The sequence below is a fragment of the Neltuma alba genome, unplaced genomic scaffold (genome assembly GCF_004799145.2).
Source record: "Neltuma alba isolate B1F8T4 unplaced genomic scaffold, ASM479914v2 tig00003408_pilon, whole genome shotgun sequence".
In the NCBI taxonomy this organism is placed as follows: Eukaryota; Viridiplantae; Streptophyta; class Magnoliopsida; order Fabales; family Fabaceae; genus Neltuma; species Neltuma alba.
In genome coordinates, this window is record NW_021633273.1 from 182,520 (window position 1) to 201,929 (window position 19,410).

At 35.0% G+C, this 19,410-nt stretch overlaps 3 protein-coding genes across 3 annotated transcripts; 1 reads left to right on the forward strand and 2 right to left on the reverse strand.

The window, feature by feature from the left end:
• Positions 1–4,327: 4,327 nt before the first annotated feature.
• On the forward strand, positions 4,328–5,419 carry LOC114741530 (vascular-related unknown protein 1). The gene is made up of 4 exons (XM_028929813.1): positions 4,328–4,704; positions 4,812–4,883; positions 5,014–5,199; positions 5,228–5,419. Exons 1-3 carry the CDS (start codon positions 4,429–4,431, stop codon positions 5,182–5,184), a joined length of 519 nt encoding a protein of 172 aa, XP_028785646.1. The 5' UTR covers positions 4,328–4,428; the 3' UTR covers positions 5,185–5,199; positions 5,228–5,419.
• Positions 5,420–11,994: 6,575 nt separating this feature from the next.
• On the reverse strand, positions 11,995–12,892 carry LOC114741520 (protein translation factor SUI1 homolog 2). The gene is made up of 4 exons (XM_028929804.1): positions 12,792–12,892; positions 12,501–12,706; positions 12,361–12,414; positions 11,995–12,260 (listed from the first exon to the last, which is right to left on the reverse strand). Exons 1-4 carry the CDS (start codon positions 12,826–12,828, stop codon positions 12,216–12,218), a joined length of 342 nt encoding a protein of 113 aa, XP_028785637.1. The 5' UTR covers positions 12,829–12,892; the 3' UTR covers positions 11,995–12,215.
• Positions 12,893–15,585: 2,693 nt separating this feature from the next.
• Positions 15,586–16,344, reverse strand: LOC114741535 (uncharacterized). The gene has a single exon (XM_028929817.1). The coding sequence runs from the start codon at positions 16,342–16,344 to the stop codon at positions 15,586–15,588; it is 759 nt and encodes a 252-aa protein (XP_028785650.1).
• Between the last annotated feature and the right edge of the window lie 3,066 nt (positions 16,345–19,410).

Below are 19,410 nucleotides of genomic sequence, written 5' to 3' on the forward strand. Positions count from 1 at the left end.
CTCTGGCAATAGGAAATCAACTCCCTCGAACTGATCGACCAGAACATGCATGCCGGGAGGGTCAAATCTGATTCTTTTAAGTTAAAATTAAAATTAAAATGATTATATTAATTGGATTTAGCCTACGAACGTGGAGCTTGCCAAGCCAAAGAAAAATACTAACCATCACTATTCTTATTGTTTACATTGTATTAAAAACCGGTGGTAATACATAAGCAGAACTTACTTGTAAGAACTTTTTTGTTTTCCCAAGAACTTTAATCGTCTTTAATATAACACCTTATACAAAATTTGTAGAGAACCCATTACTATTTTTTGAAAGATATATGTTTCATAATGGTAACACTCCCACTATTCTTGCTTTTGAAATGGGATGAAGAGCTTATTGAGTTTAATAAAGGGTAGCTTCGAAACATTGTATATACTTCCTTTAATTTGATCTCCAATATAAACCTCTGGACAACTACCAGCTATTTAAGTTATATTATAAAACGAATGGATTTCTTTTTCATAAATGCAAGTAATTGATCAATCAATGTGAAAGAAAAGTAGGATTATCATGTTCGTCAGATTATATGTACACGGTAATATAATTGTATGATTGGTGGGGAGTTTAACAGCCCTCATAAACACTTTAAAAAGTATTTTTAAATAAATTGTAATAAATTTATTTTTGCATACTTATTTCGTATTTTGAAAAATCAGGCTAATGTGATTTGAGGAAGCTAAGGAGGGAAAGGAATGAGTGGGAAGAGAGACGCACCACTCATGAATGCCTTCTGAACCCATTTACTGTGCTCATGCTTTTCTCGCGCTCCCTCCTCTTCGTTATTTCTTTTTGAATCTTGTCAACTCATTCTATACTCATCATCATAATTAATACCTGCATGCATCGTTCTATTCAAATTAAATTCCACTCACCCTCAGCGCGTGGGACAACTCACCCGAAAGTCAAACTTCAAAAAAAAAACAGCAAATTTCAGGAGGCAGTCGTCAGCGGAGTGCGCAGAATACCCATGAAGCGTTGGCTTTGCACGTCAACGATGCCCCACTTCCTGTACCGTTCCCTATGCGCTTCTCACTTCCTGTTTCATTTCGCTGCTGTTTTGAAGCAATAACTAAAATACCTTCGTGTTTTTACAAAATAATTTTTTAAAAAAATATTTACTTCATCCCACACAAAATCATTTAAAATAAATTGATCCAAACCCATATATTGTTTTAGGAGTGTGCACGAACCAGACCAAACCAAGTTAGTTACCAACCCGATGATGTCTGATCTGGAGAAGACCAACAGAGTGATCCATTTTGAGGCTTGTATTCAGGAAATGATATTTTTAAACACAATACAAGCTAAGTATTCGTGCACGAAAACACTTGAGTTATTTCATTAAAAGCTTCATTGCAATATAATTAGCAAAGTGTGTTTCCTTTTTTGAAGATATTTCTCAAAATCCATATGTTCGGCGAGTCCAAATTAACATATTCAAATATTATATTGAGAGCTATGTATAGGTAATCTCATGCACATGTGCGCTCAGTTTTATGATGCTGGGAGGGCTGGCTTTGCCACCTCTCTAGGGTATAATCGATGTTAAATCTAAATGGTAATTAAAAAGTGATGAGTGATTCTTAATTACTACTTCTAATCCTAATTATAAGATCCGTTTTTAGTCTATAAATAAGTTTTATAATTAAGACTTGAAATAGTAAAAAATATTACTGGAAAGTCAAATTTGACACTTTAAAGTCATTTTTATATATGACCGTCATCAACAGTATGACAGACGTTAATTCAAAGATTTGAAACAACAGAAGCATACTTTTCGGAAAAAAAGAATTGTTGCTAGTGTGGAAAATGCACATACGTACGTACGTACCCGCCACAACATTACCACAGCAACTTTAGGTGGTAATATCTGAGCCACCAGTCCTTGTCTGCCATTAAATTAATAAACTCAAGCTCTTCTCTTTTGGTTGTACCTTTTTATTAAACTCCCAGTCTTTATTAATAACATTTGTTCGATTGAACTCCTGTGATGTAAATAATTCCTCTCCCTCGACCTATAGCATATATGGCTTTGTGTATTTAATTGAGGAATGATTTCATGATCACACGGGACTTGAATTAACATTCTCTCTTGCTCCTACCAATTCGATCCTTATACCTACGTACAGTTCTCGTGATGATATCATCAGATTCAGCTCTCTTTAATTAATGTATCTGTAGGCATATAGCTTTCTATGTATCTCTCCCTCTCTTTCCCCCTCAAAGGTTAAACTGTTGGAACACGAAGGTGAAATCTAAACGGAGAAGTTGGAAGGTAGTAATCATCATATTCTGGGTATCTCTATTTACTCTGAGGAAATGTCATGGTCATATATATTAACCTTCTTTTAGCGTTTGACTCTGCGATTTCGTTTTCAAATTTTTCCCCTTTAATTTGCTTACACTGTCTTCTGGGTTAGATGGGCATTCCATTTATTACATAGGCATTTTATTTTTAAAATTTTAATCTTGTGGCAGATAGAGATGGGATGTGACAAAAATATATGGCAAGTTCATTTGGGGTAGGGCATGGGTGGCGCAAGCTTGCATGGGCCTGTGGCTGACATGACCCTCAGGGCAAAGGCAAGTGCCTGTGGCTCCCAATTCCATGTTTGTCGTCTTTCGCTTCGAAAAGTAAAGTATCATAGAGCCCTAGATTTGGAATTCCCAGTCAAACCCAACAACCCCCATATTTGAAAACGTCATCCTTTTATTTAGCTTCTCAAAACAGTAATTTTTTGGATCTTACTAGAATTGTGGTTTCTTTTGTTTCATATAGATTTCTTTCGTTGGCCAGAAAAGAGAGCTTTTTTTTAATGTCCAGAACAGAGATTTTGATCAAATCATCGATTCATGATCACTAATGAGGGAGGAACTAGTCAAATTAAACCAAATCAAATTTTATATTTTAAATACCAGAGATATTATATAGAAAAGTTAAAAGTACAACTTAGAGGGTAAGAAGTTGAACTACATGTAACCCATTAATATTTTTTTTCTTCCATTTTTTTAGATTGCATGGGACGCAATTTGTCCACCAAATCCAGAATTGGTCAAAGGTCCATTATTCACTCTCGCAAGGCCCAAACTTGGCCATTTAAGTTTTGGGACGGAACAGATCTCAGTTCATGTCGTCTGACCCATTACAAAGCCCAATTTATTAAACATTCAGAAACTGAAATGTTAGAGCGTTCACTAGCTTTGGACCCAAAAAGAAAAAAAAGGTTTCCCTAGCTGAAAAAGGTCACGGTACGCCATGTTCAGAAATATCATGGGCTTATTTAGTTTTTTGTTTTAATTTTTTTATTTTTAAAAACAGAAAAACAAAAAAAACTTGTTTAGTAATTTATTTTTAGCTGATTATTTTTAAAAAACAAAAAGGTATTTTTAAAAACTAAAAAAACCAAAACAACTTTAATATGTTTTCTTGATTTTGTTTTTGTGTTTTTTATTTTTTGTTTAAAAAATTTTGAAAATTTTTTCTCTTTTCTCACTTACTATCCGGCTATATTATTACTGTGCAGTATAATTTTTTATGATTTTTTTAAATTTGATTTTTTAAAATTATTATGCAAACGAGTTTTTTTTTTTTCATTCAAAACTTATTCTAAGAAACAATTTTACTAAGTTGTTTTGAGAATAAGAAGGGGAAAAAAAAAACAGTCCATATATTTCTGGGGTCTCATAAAGGCCTTCCACTATAAGTGTCGAATAAAAACGACGAGAGGCAGATGATTAAATTAGATGAACTGAGTGGATATTATTAATAGGGAGTCTGAACTTCTCAGTTCTTCACAAAAACAATATACAGATGTTGGATAAAGCCACGAACTGGGTTGTCCATATATAGTCGCCGGTGCCCATATTGATGCTAATTCTGTATCTCATCTGACTAATAAAATTTGGGAATTCAGCTTCACTGCAGATTGTTTGAAACGGGAAGCAAATCTGCAAGCAGAACACATGACAATGAATCGAAATATATATAAACGGGAAAAACTGGCATTGGTTCAGTGTGGACATGTAACATAACGAATTTATAATAACATTTATTTTGGAATCAGGCGAGGTATGGGATCGATGAATGAGTCCACGTATGCAAATGAGGGTTTGTTATTTAGTCTCATTAATTGAGAATTGTTGAAAAGGGTGTAATGGGCTACCAATTCTCGGCCGAAATCCATTGTGAACCACAAAGGTCAAACCCCCAGCCCTGTCCTCCGTCCCTTTCACCTGTGTCGTCTCTGCACGTTCTCCCTCCCTCTCTTTTTCCCTCCCAGTTTCAGGTCTTCGTTTAACTTGCTCATCACCCTTTGGCCCACTCCCCCCTTTCACTTTCTCTTATAAATCCCTCCTCCTCTTCTCCTTCTCATGCCCAAATGGACCACTCTCTCACTCCTCCTCTTCGCCAAAAATCGCTCTCTTCTTCTGAGGAAAGTGGCTGGACTTCTTACCTGCAAGATTTCTCCAACGATTCCTGCTTCAGCGTTGGCGGCTCTTCTCTTCTCTCTGATGCTGCTTCTTCTGCCGCTTGCAAATTCTCTCACCCCCATCATCTTCCTCACAAGCTTACCTTCAAGAAAACCAGAACCAAACAGATTTCTCAGGATGACCCTCTCGAGGACACTGCCAGCTCCCCTGTCAATAGTCCCAAGGCACGTTCATTACTAACTGCCCTGCTTTCTTATTTCCTTCCTCTCTAATTCTTAATTTTTCCTCATTAATTAACCCTTTCTTCTTCTTTGCTTTCTCTTACCATTAGGTTGGGGACCTGCAACCCACTGAAACGAGCTCCAGAAAGGTTGATGATCAAACGGATGTTGCCGCTTCCATGGTAAACCTGGAATTTGATTTATTAATGTCATGCCCTTCTTCTTTAATATCCAGGGGGGGAAAAAAATAAAAGAGGAAGGGTTCTTCCGTCCTGAAACCGAGTCATGTGGCTTATGACGATGATTGTGCAGGCCAAGGAATTCAGAGGAGCAGAACATTATCCAGAATCGGAGATAGATGATGATGATGATGATAAGCAGCCAGGGAATTTAAAGAAAAAGAGTGCTATTCACTGCACAGACCTGAAGAAAAGGGGACTCTGCCTGGTTCCTTTGTCCATGCTGGTTCATTATTTTGGCTGACTCATACTTTCGTCTCTCTCTCTCTCTCTCTCTCTCTCTATATATATATATATATATATATCCCTTGTCTGCTTTTCTTTTGTGTTCCTCCAACAAGTGGGACTGTATACAGATCATGACCCATGGTTGTGTCAATCGATCGTAGTAACATACTCATCAGTGTGAAGCAACCTGTTGATAACTTTGTGTCCAGATTTAGAGATATATAAGATATCACTCTCTTGAAAATTTGGAATTCTTTCTGCATCGCTCTGTAGATTTGATCAAAGAAAGAGAAAGAAGAAAAGTCGATTAAGACGATATTATTGTTTGGGAAACCCGAGGATTCCAAAACTGATAAACTGAGAGTGAATTTTAGATACTTTAAAGTTTTAAGGCGGCTATTGGATGCTGGTAAACAAATGGTAGGGTAGTGGAAGTGAAGAACAGGGTGGGTCACACGGTGTAACAAGTTCCCACTTGCTTAGATTCATTTCATAAACTCCTCAAAACCCTTATATAATGTATATAAAGGGTCTTATATTTGTGATCGGAGGAGTATAATTTTTACTACACTCTTTATTTTAACTGTACATAAGCATAAGAATATCGACACTTTTTTTTTCCCGTAAAAAAACGTTGGCGGTTATATATTGAATTTGCCCCAGATCTTAATTATGTCTGAATGATTAATATGATTTCACAATTCGGCTACTCTGGGTCATTTTCAACCGCAAACATTGAAATTTTCTAACCTGAAATATGTCCCTACATTTGTTTGCTAAACTGAAAATTTCAAACAAGTTATCGGTGATGGAACAAGCATCAAATTTAGTCGTCATAACGTAGAAGAACTGGTGGGAAACAAGATTAGTCGCAAGAATGGATATTGATACCATTTAAATTCGTGAAAATATTTATTGGAATAAAGAAAAGAAAATAATTTTAATTAAAACCCTCGCGCACAACTTTCAAGCAGTTTCCACCCTAGCTGATATCGATCTTATTTAATTTATTTTGAAATACATGAATATACATATATATACATATATATATTTGATGTGATGAACCTAACACATTATTTAAGTGAGGAACATTCCTGATTATTACTTATTGGAATAGATAAAAAAAAATCTACAAGACTGAAATCCAAAAGATGAGAGAGTTTTCCTTGTAACATCAAAAGAGATTCGTCGAAATATAATATCCAAACCTTTGTTCAATGGAAAGGACAAGTTTTGAAAAAAAAAAAAATACAATTAATTCGTCCTACCCTCTACAAGCCATTCATTTAATAAATCATAAAGATAGGAGCAAGAGCTGCAAGGAGACCCCTCCATGTGCTTCAGCATTTATAACAGGTTAGTACTTAAGAACCCCATCGACGCGCGCAGACTTAATAACCACATTCATACATATCTACTCCTCCTCCTCTTGTTGTCTAGAATATATATAATCAAGTTTATTAGAACAACTTTCTTAATTATATTTATTAGGCCAAATTTATATTAAAGTTCACACACATATATCAGATAATCGCGTTAATTTCATGTCATTAGCTAACTGTTTAAACACTGGGAAATATCACAGAGAAGCGACATGCTTCATCTTGGGTTATTTTCTATGGTACGTACACAAGTTAATAGGAAGTAGGGCCCAGCCATTATGGTCAACATCAAGGGAATGCTACAATTATTATCTATATAATTATGATTAAAAATTGGTTAACATCATGCGTTAAGTAAGCAGTCATGTTTATAGTAGCAACAACCACAATAATTCATGATGTGATTTGTGTCTGAGGAGGTAGATCCGAGGTCTATTTCAGAGCTTAAATTAAACAGACAATTAGGATCCACTTCAACTTTATTATGAGTATTATCACTAATTAGGCATTTTTCCATGACTGTTGATAATTTAATCACAGCCTTTTTGTTAAATCACACGCATGCAAAGTAAATCTACATTCAATTCAATTATCAATGAATCATTGTCGAAGCTCATCAGATTAGAAAGGTTTAATTATTTGACGTACTTTGACTGTAAATTAAAACTCACACGCAAAGTCCGATATAGCGGAAAGAGGTGAACGTACAGAAGGGTTTGCTTGAACAAATTCTTTTAATTATCACTGTTTTGGGTCTAATCTTCATCGCGCTATCTAGAAGTAGTTAATCTTCTTATCTTCTAATTACAATAAACGTGCTCGAATTAAACAAAATCGACAATGAAACAGTTCAACTCAACAAGACGGCATGCCTAGCTGTGTGAAATAAAATAATTAAAATAGTCCAAGTAATTAAGCTGGTTAGTGACCTCTTTGGGAAAGGCACCAAATCACCTTTTGTAAAAGAAACTTCTACTTTCACGGTAAAAACAGGCATAAACTTAACTAGCCTTCAAAAGAAACACTATTTTGAGAAAATCAAAGTGTTTAACTAGATTTTTTTTTGGAGCGATACAGTATTTTCCCTATGGAAATAAGTGGAAAAAAAAGCAAAATTTTCTTAAAAGTAGAAAGAAAAAAATTAAACAGGGAAATAAAGGGTATTCTTGAAAAATCTTTACTTACCCTGCCCTAATCAAGATTTTACCATTTTACCCTCTATTTTCTTAATTATGCGTTATTCTTATATACATTTATAAGATATCTTGATGCTATCTTGAGCATATATAATTAAAAAGTCTCCCAACATAATCATCCTCATTTATCAAATTCGAACCATTGACTTAGTTTATAAAAATTCAAGTTTCTGTTACTCAATCATTGGTAGTAGATTAAAATTTCTAATAACATGAGATAAGCATATTTTTTAAAACATATGTATCGATCAAACACGATAATATTCTTGCAAAAGCGTTTCACAAATGAACGTGTCCAATTTAATTGTTTTTTTCCCCCTAAGAACGTATATTTGACTGAAAATGAGAAATTAATGACGGCAGGAATTGAAACAAACTAAAATCAGCAAGAGGTTTATGGTTCAGAAACATTGAATCATCGTCCAAATAAAAGAAGCCAATCCATAGAAAAAACCGTGTAGATAGTAAGCTCCTATTTGGCCATTAGTAATAATGGAGATTACTTGGAAAGAATCACCAGGGTGGCGTGCGTGTCTTATATATATCTAGCTAGCTACTTCGTGCGCATGAATATAACAATTACAATTACAAATTATATAATGGAACAATACATTCTTTTAATAGAGGAATTGAATCATGTGTCTTCCTGCGGAAATTGGGTCCACCACAAAAAAAAATAAATAAATAAATAAAAGAACAGAAGAAACCTCATATTCCTTTTCATTTTTCAAATCGTGACCCCACCACCACCATAATAACCTCCTTTTAATTATTCCCCCATCAATTATCCTCTATATATGGAGCAGTTGTGATCAAATTGCTATATATATGCACTGCTTTAATACGTCATCCATATGAAAATTCTACTAATTTAATATGTTGTTTTAAATTTTTTATAACAGCTATAAAAATAACTTATATTTGGTAGTTTCTTCATATCCACAGCATCTTTTTTGGCCAAATGATATTAATATTATTTGATCTTTGATTCTTCAATTAAATATGACTTTTTCAAAATGAATGTGTAGTTTTATAAAGTGGTGACCCTTCTCTTGCAAAAATAAAAAAAATTGCGCATCATGATTATATTAAAATTTTTGTGGCAAATGAATGTGAAAACTCATATCCAAGGTTAATACAGTACTACTTTAAATTCGTTATGCTTTGTTCAGAAAGGGAACAATTAAATTAAAAAGGCAAAGAACAAACGATTGAGTTAATTTAAAAAACAAAACATGTGTAAGAATTTCTGTTATACTAATGGTTCTAATAATGATGATGTTGTGCATTTTTAGAAAACATGCTGGTGTCTTGTCTCCCCGTGACAGTGTTTATTTACAAATCATATAACTGGTTGCTATGGCCCGTGATTGCAAAATTAAAGAAGTCAAGTTAGAGAAGCAATTAAGATAAAAACGACCACGTTTTCGTTGCTCAACAACATGAACTCTTTTCCACACAAACACACACGCCGCTATTTCTATAAAATTAAGTCTTTAATAATTACCCTATTTCAGTGTAAACTGATATTATTATAGTTAATAAGTATTAATTACTGCAGACATTCTGTTACTGTGTGTATATATATTCACGTAAATGGCCACCCTACCAGGCTTTTGTCCGTATACATATATAAAATATAAACTACTGCTATATAGTACTATAAAATAAGACACACAAGTATATGAATTAATTAATTAACAAGAGGAACAATGGCTATCGTGCTAATCACGTAGTGTCTCTCTTTGGGATTCGGACCTCTTCTTCTTTGCACCCCAAATGAAGCAACTTCATCGTATAGATGTTTTGCTTACTGTTACAGGCCTCCCATTTAATCATCATATACTATGTTGCCTCTAACTCTCTCATTCATTAATTAATTCGACATTGCTATATCATAATAATGCTTCGTATATAATAATAATCACAAGGTAGGCAGAGTTCTATGAATCATTAACAAATTATCTATCATAATGCTTTTTAACCCAGCAATGTACACTGTATTATCTGTGATTAGTGCGTATAATTTCAGGGCCAATGATTGGTGATGTCATACGTCGTCGTATGTTTCTATTCTTGCCTCTATTTATTCTTTTCCACTTTTCATTGCCTTCCACAACTTTACGCCTCAAATGTTTAATCTAGATTTAGATTAATTTTTTAGAAATAATTTTATAATATTGGAAAATATGCATGTGAGACAAGTTTATCTCAGCTTGTGTTAAAGTTTTTTTTTTTAAAGTAAAACTATTTCAACTAATAAGCTAATTGAAATCTGAATTCTTAATTACTTGTTTAAATGACAAGAACTTTATTTTTTAATTTTTTAAGAGAGATAGAGTTGGGGTCGGAGACTTGTTAAAATCATGAAAAAAATTCAAGATTTTATAAGTGCCTATAAAAGTACATATAAATTAGCTATCACTGAGATTTACACGTTGGCCTGCAGGCGATGGCAAGATTCGAAACTATATACCCTTATAAAATAATAATCGAATTATTCTTATCAATTGGACCCATTTTTCTTAACAGTAGGTGTCCCTGCTGCCTTCATTATAATCTGTCAACTGACACACAACCATATGTTTTCATTGATTTCCAACGGAATGGATTTCGTTCATATCTGCTTATATCGACTTTGTGTAAAATTCAAAGCGCAGTGATTGAGGTGTCTTTGTATATGTACACGTCTGACTTTTCAAAATCAATTTATTATATGTTTAATATATATCAACCACCTCAATACGATATGGCTAAAGTATTTTTTTTAATTAATCTAACTACGTATAACTAACCAATAATATAATGGACTTATTATACTTCAATATAATTAATTTTGCGGTTATTCGCTGTCCCTTGGAACGTTACATTAATTAATTAAAAAAAAGAAGGAAAGACAATACTTCACTTCCAAAAGTTAAATTTTGCGTCATACTCATATATGTGATATACACACATATATTTGCACCTAATTTGATGAAAGTTTGGGCTGCTGTAGATCTTAGGTGCCCTTAAGTATATGCACCATATATATGTTTTAACTATATGTAATGTATTATGAAACCGAAAATCCGAAGTAATTTAATGAAAATTTATAATAAATTAAACGTATATCCTCTTCAAGACAACATTTATAACATCAACATAAAAATGTGAGAATATGTTTCGGGTAAAATATACTTTTAATAAGAATGAATATAATTGTTATGGGTATCCTAACTGTCTTAGGGCACTTATATATTTTTTAAACGAATAAAACATTGCTTGATCTGAACAACGAAATAAGAATAGTTTGTCTTTCTATTTCTTTATTTTTTTGCTGGTTTTTATTGGTCAAATTGTCATTTTATTTGTTGATCTAGTCAGAGAATATTTGGATATGAAAAGGAAATCATGAGGGTTAGTAGTCGTTCCTGAGATTTTGTGAGAAATTGACTAATGAATAATTAACATCAAGAATCCCGCTATGCGATCTTTATTAAGCACAAGCAAGAAGCACTGCATATGGACACAAACACGACTCGGTTTGGCGCCGAATTAATTTCATAACCGTTAACGCATTTCATATTTGGATTAAAATACAATGTTGGATTTGACAATTAAGGTAGTGTGTGTGTGTATTATAATTAATTAAACATAGTTGGTATGAGCACACGCTAGCTCCGTAATTGGTATTAAGCTTAGAATAATCAAATCTCTTGACATTAAGGAACTAAATATTTAATTCCCAACATTATTTCCTATGAACACTAAAAAAAAATCAATAAGTTGGGGGATATCATGTTCTATGATCATTCTCCGCCCCCCTTTTTTTTCTTGGGTTTAGTAGAAAGCATGCAGAGGCATCTTTATATGGTTACTATCGCGAAGATGACTGGGTTTTGTGGATGCACGTAATGTGAGATTAACGTATCTGAATGTGACTTTGATTCTTCATCAAAGCTCAAGCTGAGTCTGTTGTGTTATAGTGATGGTTTCTAGAGCCGGTATTTGTCGGCAGCCAACAGTTTTGGCTTCTCTCTCCTAGTCCGTGTGCTGTTGTTATTGATTTGGTCTGTGAATTACCATCTTGATTCTAATTATAAGACTTTGTTTGTAATCTGTAAACCAGGTCTTATAATTAGTACCAGAAGTAGTATATATATTGACCGTTGATTTAATTAAGCACTACACTTTGATGTTAATGCTCTAATTTGCTTTTATAATTCCTTTTATGACAAATTGAACTCCCCATCATACACGCATAAATGAAGGGAAAATGGCTAATTTATTCCAGGTGACTGTCTTGCCACAATACATAAAACCCATGCCACGTAGATAAGTAAAACACAAATTACATAAAACAAAAACTTAATGGTAATTGGCTGCTGCTTGAGCTCAAACCACATATATATGTACTACGGCTAATTAATTATAGCCCAACGCTACCTATGGAACATCCAACTGAATTATCCACGGCTGCTTAGGCCTTAGAAACCATGAATCTTGATATGCTCCTTCTTCACAATGCCAGCCTGTTAGTGAAAGCACAGAGGAAAATTTGATCACAAAACTATACCTTAAAAATAACAAGTCAAGTACGCATCAGAGTAGTGCGGTGAGCTCATCATTTACCTGCACAAGGAAAGTGGAAACATTCTTCCTTTGATCTCCCTGAAGTTGTATGACCTACAATACATCATAAGAAGATGATAATGGCAATTTGTATAAAGCAAAATATCAGAGTTGTGTCATTTCCACACAGGAGACCTTACCTGTCCCAACTCAGGGTCCTGGACGACAGTACCATTACAGCAAAACTCTTTCTTGAGGTCCTTGAGTATCTTGCTATAGCTGTACTCTTTCTTCAATCCTTGAACAGTCGTTAGGCTTTTCCTTCCATTACGCTGCTGTATGCGCACATGAACATACTCTTTTGCCCCAGCACCTGAATCCTCAGCATTTGCATCAGCAAAAGGATCTGCCCAAAATCATTCAGATTGAACCCTCACATTCCATTCGATGAAATGTTAAAACTCGCAGGGATTAAAAACTAATTCACCTACCAAAACCAGTTGGGATTTTTATGTCGAATTCAGACATGAAAGTTGCCCTTGCTTTTTAGTTAATCTGTAACCAACAATGTCCTTCCGATTCAATCAAACACCCAGCACTGTCGTAAATTAGACAAAGCACAGATATAAATATGCGAGTCAATCATAAGATACAGCATCTTATTGTTATCTAAGGACAAACAAAACTCGAGTTAGTCTCTTCAAAGCACCACATATGATGGATACCGTATCATGTGGTAACCATAGGTACGGAGATAAGAACTGTTGGTACCAATCCACGACATTTGATACAAACCTGCCAACCCATCCTAACTTCCTTCTCAAAGAGAAATCTATAGAATAACAAATGATTACATAAACAGTTTCAACATATATAGACCAGAAAGAACACACTTCCAACGCGAAAGGAGGAGAATTATAGGAAATTAAAGCAATGAAAAAGGAACAAACATATCCATCCCCAGGTTTTAAGTGCAAGCCACGAGGACCATAATAACCAGAACGGTCGAGATAAAAGAGCAATACAAATCGTAAGCATGCCTTGCGATGTTAAAACATCCATGACCCCCATGCCTTATATTAAACATCTCTAAAATACAGGAAAACTCATCAAATCCCCCATGAACTATTACAATGCTCAGAAATGATCCCCGGGAAGCGGGGACATCCGATAGAAAAATTAACCCCGGTTGAAGAAAAATGCATATTCACAAGAGGGCAGGAATTAGAAATTTAAAAGTTGTTGGGAAAAAAAAACGTTTTAATAATCGTAACAAGAAAATCATGGCCTGATTAATGACAAAAACGCGAGGGAAATTACCTGTAATGGAGCACGATAAGGAACGAGGACAAGAAGAACGTAGAAGGCCACTAACCGATGATCAAATTCGGTGCGGAATGTTACATTAGGAGAACAGGTCTTGGCATTTTATATTTGGCGATGGAGACAACTCCTCCCCACCACGCAAGTTGGTTACCGTATTTTTTCTTTTTACTATTAATTTTAATTAATTGACGACTCCAGGAGCATCTTATTTACAATTTAACACCCAATATATTTTTAAGCAAAGTTTTCCTTTTATGACTTTACTTAAACATACATTTATACTGCTAAATAACATATAATTATATAAAAAACTTCTTTTTCCATGAATCTTATATCGTTTTTATTTTAATCTTTTTAAGAGTTGTAGAAAAAAGCTTATTACAAATATACAATGCTTATTATTATATCCGATCTTGAATATAAATCACGATTACGTAGTTCATAGATATTAAGAAAAATTATTAAAATTTGCTTAACTTTTTAGATTTATTCCTCTTTGCGTTGATTTTTCAAAACTGTCCCACGACTCGCTTTAAATTTAACGTAATTATTCTTAATCTTTCTCTCAATAATTAATGAAGGGTATTTATGAAGAAAAATATCTTAAATCATTGAATTCAAGCTTAAGTTTTTTATGAAAATTAATTTATAAATGTTTCTGGCCAAGGGAATTTAATTAATTCAGCATTAAAACAAGACTATAGAATTGAATGGACAATTTGAGGCACGGTACGGTCCTATTTTGGGTTCAACCCAATACAGCAAGAGGACCAAATGTAATGGATAATTTAGGCCCATTAAAGCAACCCATAACTCCCTGGTCTCACCACTCAAAACACACGCGGGTCGTGTGCCTGTGGGGCTTCCATTCTCTTCGGGTTTTGACTCGCTCAAAAGCTCAGAAGAGGAAGGTAGTGTGACAGCAGCTAGCATTTCTTCTCCATCAAAGGGAAACTCCCATGGCATGCGCACTGGGTGATAGAGAGAAGGATGGTCAAAGAGAAATCATACGCCTCGTGCTCAGCAAAAGACAGGACTCAGAAAATTGTGAAGTAATGTCTGGGATTTGTGTATCTCTCTTGAGTTTTGGATCCGTCTCTAGCAGGCCACAGCTAATTTATGCGTGTGGTAGGACTTGTGAGGCCACTAAAATACCAATAAGCCTTCAATTTGAACAGCTAGTTTAACGTATTGTGGAGAAAAATTTAAAATTTGAAGTGGAATGGGAACCTGTGTAGTTGCTGAAGCGGGAGATGACGTACGAATGAGGATGAAGTCCATTGAAAATTTTTAAAATTTTTTTCTGATGTTTCCTTCAACTTCTCATGGATTTGGCAGTGTAGAATCCGAAAGCAATCATGAGGATTTATTTCCCTTATTACTAACCTAATGTTAATGTAATTGTACTCAACTTCTTTCACTGTAATTTTTTCCTCCAACTCTGATTCATTAGCCATGAATTTCGGACCTGTGGTTAACTGTTCAAGGACCTGTTCATCCCAAAATCTTAACTTTGTCTTCTCATTGTCTAATTAATGTCAACCAACTTGCTTACACTACTGTGCAGAAGACTAGTGGATAATTCGGCCACTTCAATGACAGTGAGTTTCAATCTTCCATAGACACACTCAAACAAATGGACTCAATTATTGGTCGCGAGAAACGGCATGGGTCTCACAATGACGTCCTCTACAATCCACCTGAGTCTATGGGACGTGTCTTGGAATCATTGTGTTGTGAGTTCCCCGGCCAGATTTCCTCCTGGACTAATAATACAGTGTACGGAAAATCCTACATAGATAAATGTGTCTAATTTAAATTCAATATATATAACTAATTATTTCAAACAAACACTCGAAAAATGTTAAGCAGACATCATGGACACATATTTTGATTAAAAATGTGGAGCACTTTCTGGTTAAAAATCAGAGTAATTAATGAACTGGAGAAATGAAAACTTCAGAAAGTGCCACTGCGACTAACAGTGCCTTTGAAGACATAGAGAAAGTCTCCATTTTCAACCCCATGCCACCTAAGGCTACAACTATCACGCATTATTCTTTGTCTGTGTATGAACAAATAGTCATCAGGTGGCAGAATTTTTCTGCTCAGCAACAATTGTTTTAACTCATTCACAGTACTTGCATCTCTCATTTCCACTGGAATTGTGGCTGCATTCAGTAAGCTAGAGGAAGTTTGTACCACCAGACTTAGCTTCCTTGTGGGAGGATCATCTCTCGAGCGATTCATAGTCTTGAGAAACACAATAATCTCAGAAAATTCACCTATGCCGTACTCACTCAGGTTTCTAAAATCTTCATCCAATTCCACACCTGAAAAGAAAAGTGACATTCTTTTGATTGGCGTGTTATCAAGGATGTGAATCTTTTCCTTCAAACTCCGAACTGTGTCTGTCCTGTCCACTTCTACGATGAACTGTCTTGCTGGAAATTTCACTGTGATTTGGATTTTATTAAAATGGGAAAAATGTGGAAGGACTGGCTTGATTGTGAGGTCCACTTTTGTCCCATCTGTGATTATGGGGTAATCTTCCATGTCTAGCCCATCTACAAGCTCCCACCCAGATACAGTGAGCATTTGTGAAGCCACTGGGACACCGATGATTTGTTCTATTTTAGTTTTGAGTTCGATAACTTTTTCTTGGCTCTCTACTTCAACGAAAAATTGGTCTGCTCTTGTGGCGATAACAACCCTCATAGTGAAATTGATTTGAACTGCTGTGGAGAAACAGAGGAAAGAGGAAGAGACGCTATGCTGAAAGAAATTGAAAGGGTGTTACTTTACTACTTAACATCAGGAAGTTATGAATACTAAGCGATATAAGTTGTTGGAATCATGTTGATGCTATGAGTACATGATTGAATGCATTGCAAAAGCATTTTACATGCTTGTGGTCCTAAGTATATCACGCAGAACATCTTTTGCTCTTGTTCTGTCAGTTTTTTCTGTGATCATACAAAAGTACACATTCCTAAAAGTAACTTTATAGTTTTGATCTAAACGTGCAACTTCAGAGGAAGGCCAGCTACAACTCGGACTTTGGTTACCCAAAGCTTCAATTTATAAACTTGTTTTTAAAGAAACATTCAGAGATACTTTTTATTCTTTCTTCCTCTCTGCCATCACTTAGAACATCTCAAGCAAACAAGAGTCTTAGCGAGAACGTAGGGGGGGTAAATGCAACAAGCGAGACTGAGGACCCAAGTGTTGGGATCATAATGTCATTTAGCAAATGTGAGTGCGATGCTTAGGTCAGCTTGGGGTGAATTCAGAATGCAGCATAACGAGTGGTACTGAGACAATGCACATGAAGGATGCATGCAGCCACTCTGAAGCTTATACTCTAGATGGCTGAAAATGAATGGAACATATTTGGTTCTCAGTGTGGGGCCATTGCCTTTTCTTTTTTTCAAGTGTTTGATATATATGGACTATTATGCAATTATGTCATGCCAATTCATAACGACATATCAGGGGCCCAACATCGGTTTTACAGAAGTTTCTCCATTGTCTGAAGAAATCCAAAAGGTATACACTTTATCTTTGCAGAAAACTGGTGAATAACCCCACATGATTTAAGTAGTACTACATTGGCTTGCTCAAACTTTGCACGTTGGTCCTAAATTTTAACATTAAATAAAAATAAAATAAAATCCTTCCGTTAATAAAATGATCTGCACATGAGATGTCATGGGATTCCAAAGTTTGGATTGGCTATACATTGTCAAACTAATCTGTTATTCTGTTTTACTTGCACTTGAATTTTCTTTTATATCAAAAACATGTCCTCCTTGATGCAATTTTCTTTTATATAGTAATAACGGAGTACTTTCTTTCTCTTTGCTCAAAGAAAAGGACCGGCACATGGATAATCTCTTTGCCTCGTTCTGGGAGTTAATAGGACCACTGTTGGTGTTGTCATGTGTGCGCATTGGGAACTAGATGCTGTGAATCTCTGCTTTGTGGACAAATAGTACCAGCCTGGACTTTGTTACCTTCCACACCTTCCCAAGGAATCGTGCACATTTCTACCTACTTCCCTTATCTACCACAGGCTTCCTTTCTCTTGGGGGGAAAAAAAAAAATATATATATATATATATATATATATCCACACGCTTCCAAAATAAGTTTAAAAAGTCACAATTTTTTCCTCATGACCGTAAAAGGATTATAATGTCGTATTAAGCAATTGAATGTTACAATTATCCTGCTCAATGTTACCGTCTTGGGACTGCAGAACAACGACGCAGCAATGCCTCGTTGATTTGTCCATAGTCCTTGATTTTGACAGCATCTTTCTTGGGGTTCCACATGGATAGATCTGTTTTATCAATGTCTGGTGACTTTTTTAAAAGATGGGCGTTTGCTTCTATGTGCTAAGTGACTTTTAGAAGTGACAATTAGCTGTAGGAGCACTTGTTTTACGTATTTTTTTTAGACAAATCTTCTATGCATGTGCACTATATCAGTATAATTAATTATATCTCTTCCATATAGTAAAAGTATTGGTAAATACATAAAGTTGATAAATGCGAATAGGCGCGAATGCTGAAGGACCATGGCAGGGAATCTCTTGTATCATCCATTAATGTGGTGGATTCCAATATCTTTAAAAGTCATTAAGCCTCCATAATCTTGCTTTACATTGCATGCTTTTCCAAGGAGAAATTGTGCAGCCCATGGGCTTATTCGAGCTGTACTACATGCAACCATTTGGTGTGGACCTTTACTCATACTCCTGGCTTCCTAATAATGCTGCCTTTCTCGATAAGATCAAAGGTGCTCCAATATTACTATAAAATATATACGTAGTAAATTACTCCTATATTATTTTTTTCGCCAACGAACGATATTATTGACACAGAAAAAGGTACTCCTAGTTAGTTTAATATGCAGAGTAGAAATTAATGTCTGACACATGGATTTGTGTGCACCAATCAACTCTTTCTTTGACCTAATGCCGCCAACAAAGTTGTCCTCACGTACAACACCCACAATTAACGGGGCTGACATTCGATTTTGATCAGAAGGGTCATTTTTTTAACCATATTGTTGCCGACACTCGGTATTATTCACTTCGATTTCTACGATTATTATCATAAAGCAAATTATGGACGCTTGAGGCCTTGGCCTCTCTGCCTTCTGAATAAAACAAAGAACAACTTGAAGCAGAAAAAAGCAATTATTCCTTTGTTAATTGTTAATTATTAATGTAACTAATAACCCCATCGTTAGGGACTCACCAATCATTGGTTAACATGGAATACCTACCGTGTGGGGCAATCAAATAAAGGTTCCATATTTTAAGGGTTCCCTCAGGCTTTTCCTTTTTTTCAAGTGATGATCCCACTCTGCTCTTCATTGCTGGAAGGCAATTTGCTCTTCCTCTATATTCTTTCTTAATGAACCATGCAGGGGACAGAAATGACTTTAAAGCGATCCCAGTTACACTTTAGCTACCTGCATTGTCGTCATTTATCCCCTTTAGGCTTTGAATTTGATTCTGCATCGAATGTTGGGAATTAAAAGCTCATTATGGGGTTTTATATAAGTCCCATTATCCATAATTATTTGACAACTTGACCAGGATAAATAAATAAAATAAAAAGGTAAAGTACAGTAATTACCAGAGAGCAACCTCTCTGCATGATCTTTGGCCAAAAAAAAAAAAAAAACCTCTCTGCATGATCCTTTCCCGTAAAACAAGCCATAATTATCTCCCGATAGCATGTGATTAGTTATATCCTCTCTATTTTGGTTT

What these genes read in the sequence shown, in the direction of transcription:
- LOC114741535 (XM_028929817.1), bottom strand. Translation starts at nt 16,344, where the DNA reads ATGAGGGTTGTTATCGCCACAAGAGCAGACCAATTTTTCGTTGAAGTA.
- LOC114741530 (XM_028929813.1), top strand. Translation starts at nt 4,429, where the DNA reads ATGGACCACTCTCTCACTCCTCCTCTTCGCCAAAAATCGCTCTCTTCT. An exon ending in CCCCTGTCAATAGTCCCAAG is followed by an intron (nt 4,705 to 4,811) that starts GCACGTTCATTA and finishes TCTTACCATTAG; the next exon opens with GTTGGGGACCTGCAACCCAC. An exon ending in CGGATGTTGCCGCTTCCATG is followed by an intron (nt 4,884 to 5,013) that starts GTAAACCTGGAA and finishes ATGATTGTGCAG; the next exon opens with GCCAAGGAATTCAGAGGAGC.
- LOC114741520 (XM_028929804.1), bottom strand. Translation starts at nt 12,828, where the DNA reads ATGTCTGAATTCGACATAAAAATCCCAACTGGTTTTG. An exon ending in AAAAATCCCAACTGGTTTTG is followed by an intron (nt 12,707 to 12,791) that starts GTAGGTGAATTA and finishes GATTTTGGGCAG; the next exon opens with ATCCTTTTGCTGATGCAAAT. An exon ending in AGGACCCTGAGTTGGGACAG is followed by an intron (nt 12,415 to 12,500) that starts GTAAGGTCTCCT and finishes GATGTATTGTAG; the next exon opens with GTCATACAACTTCAGGGAGA.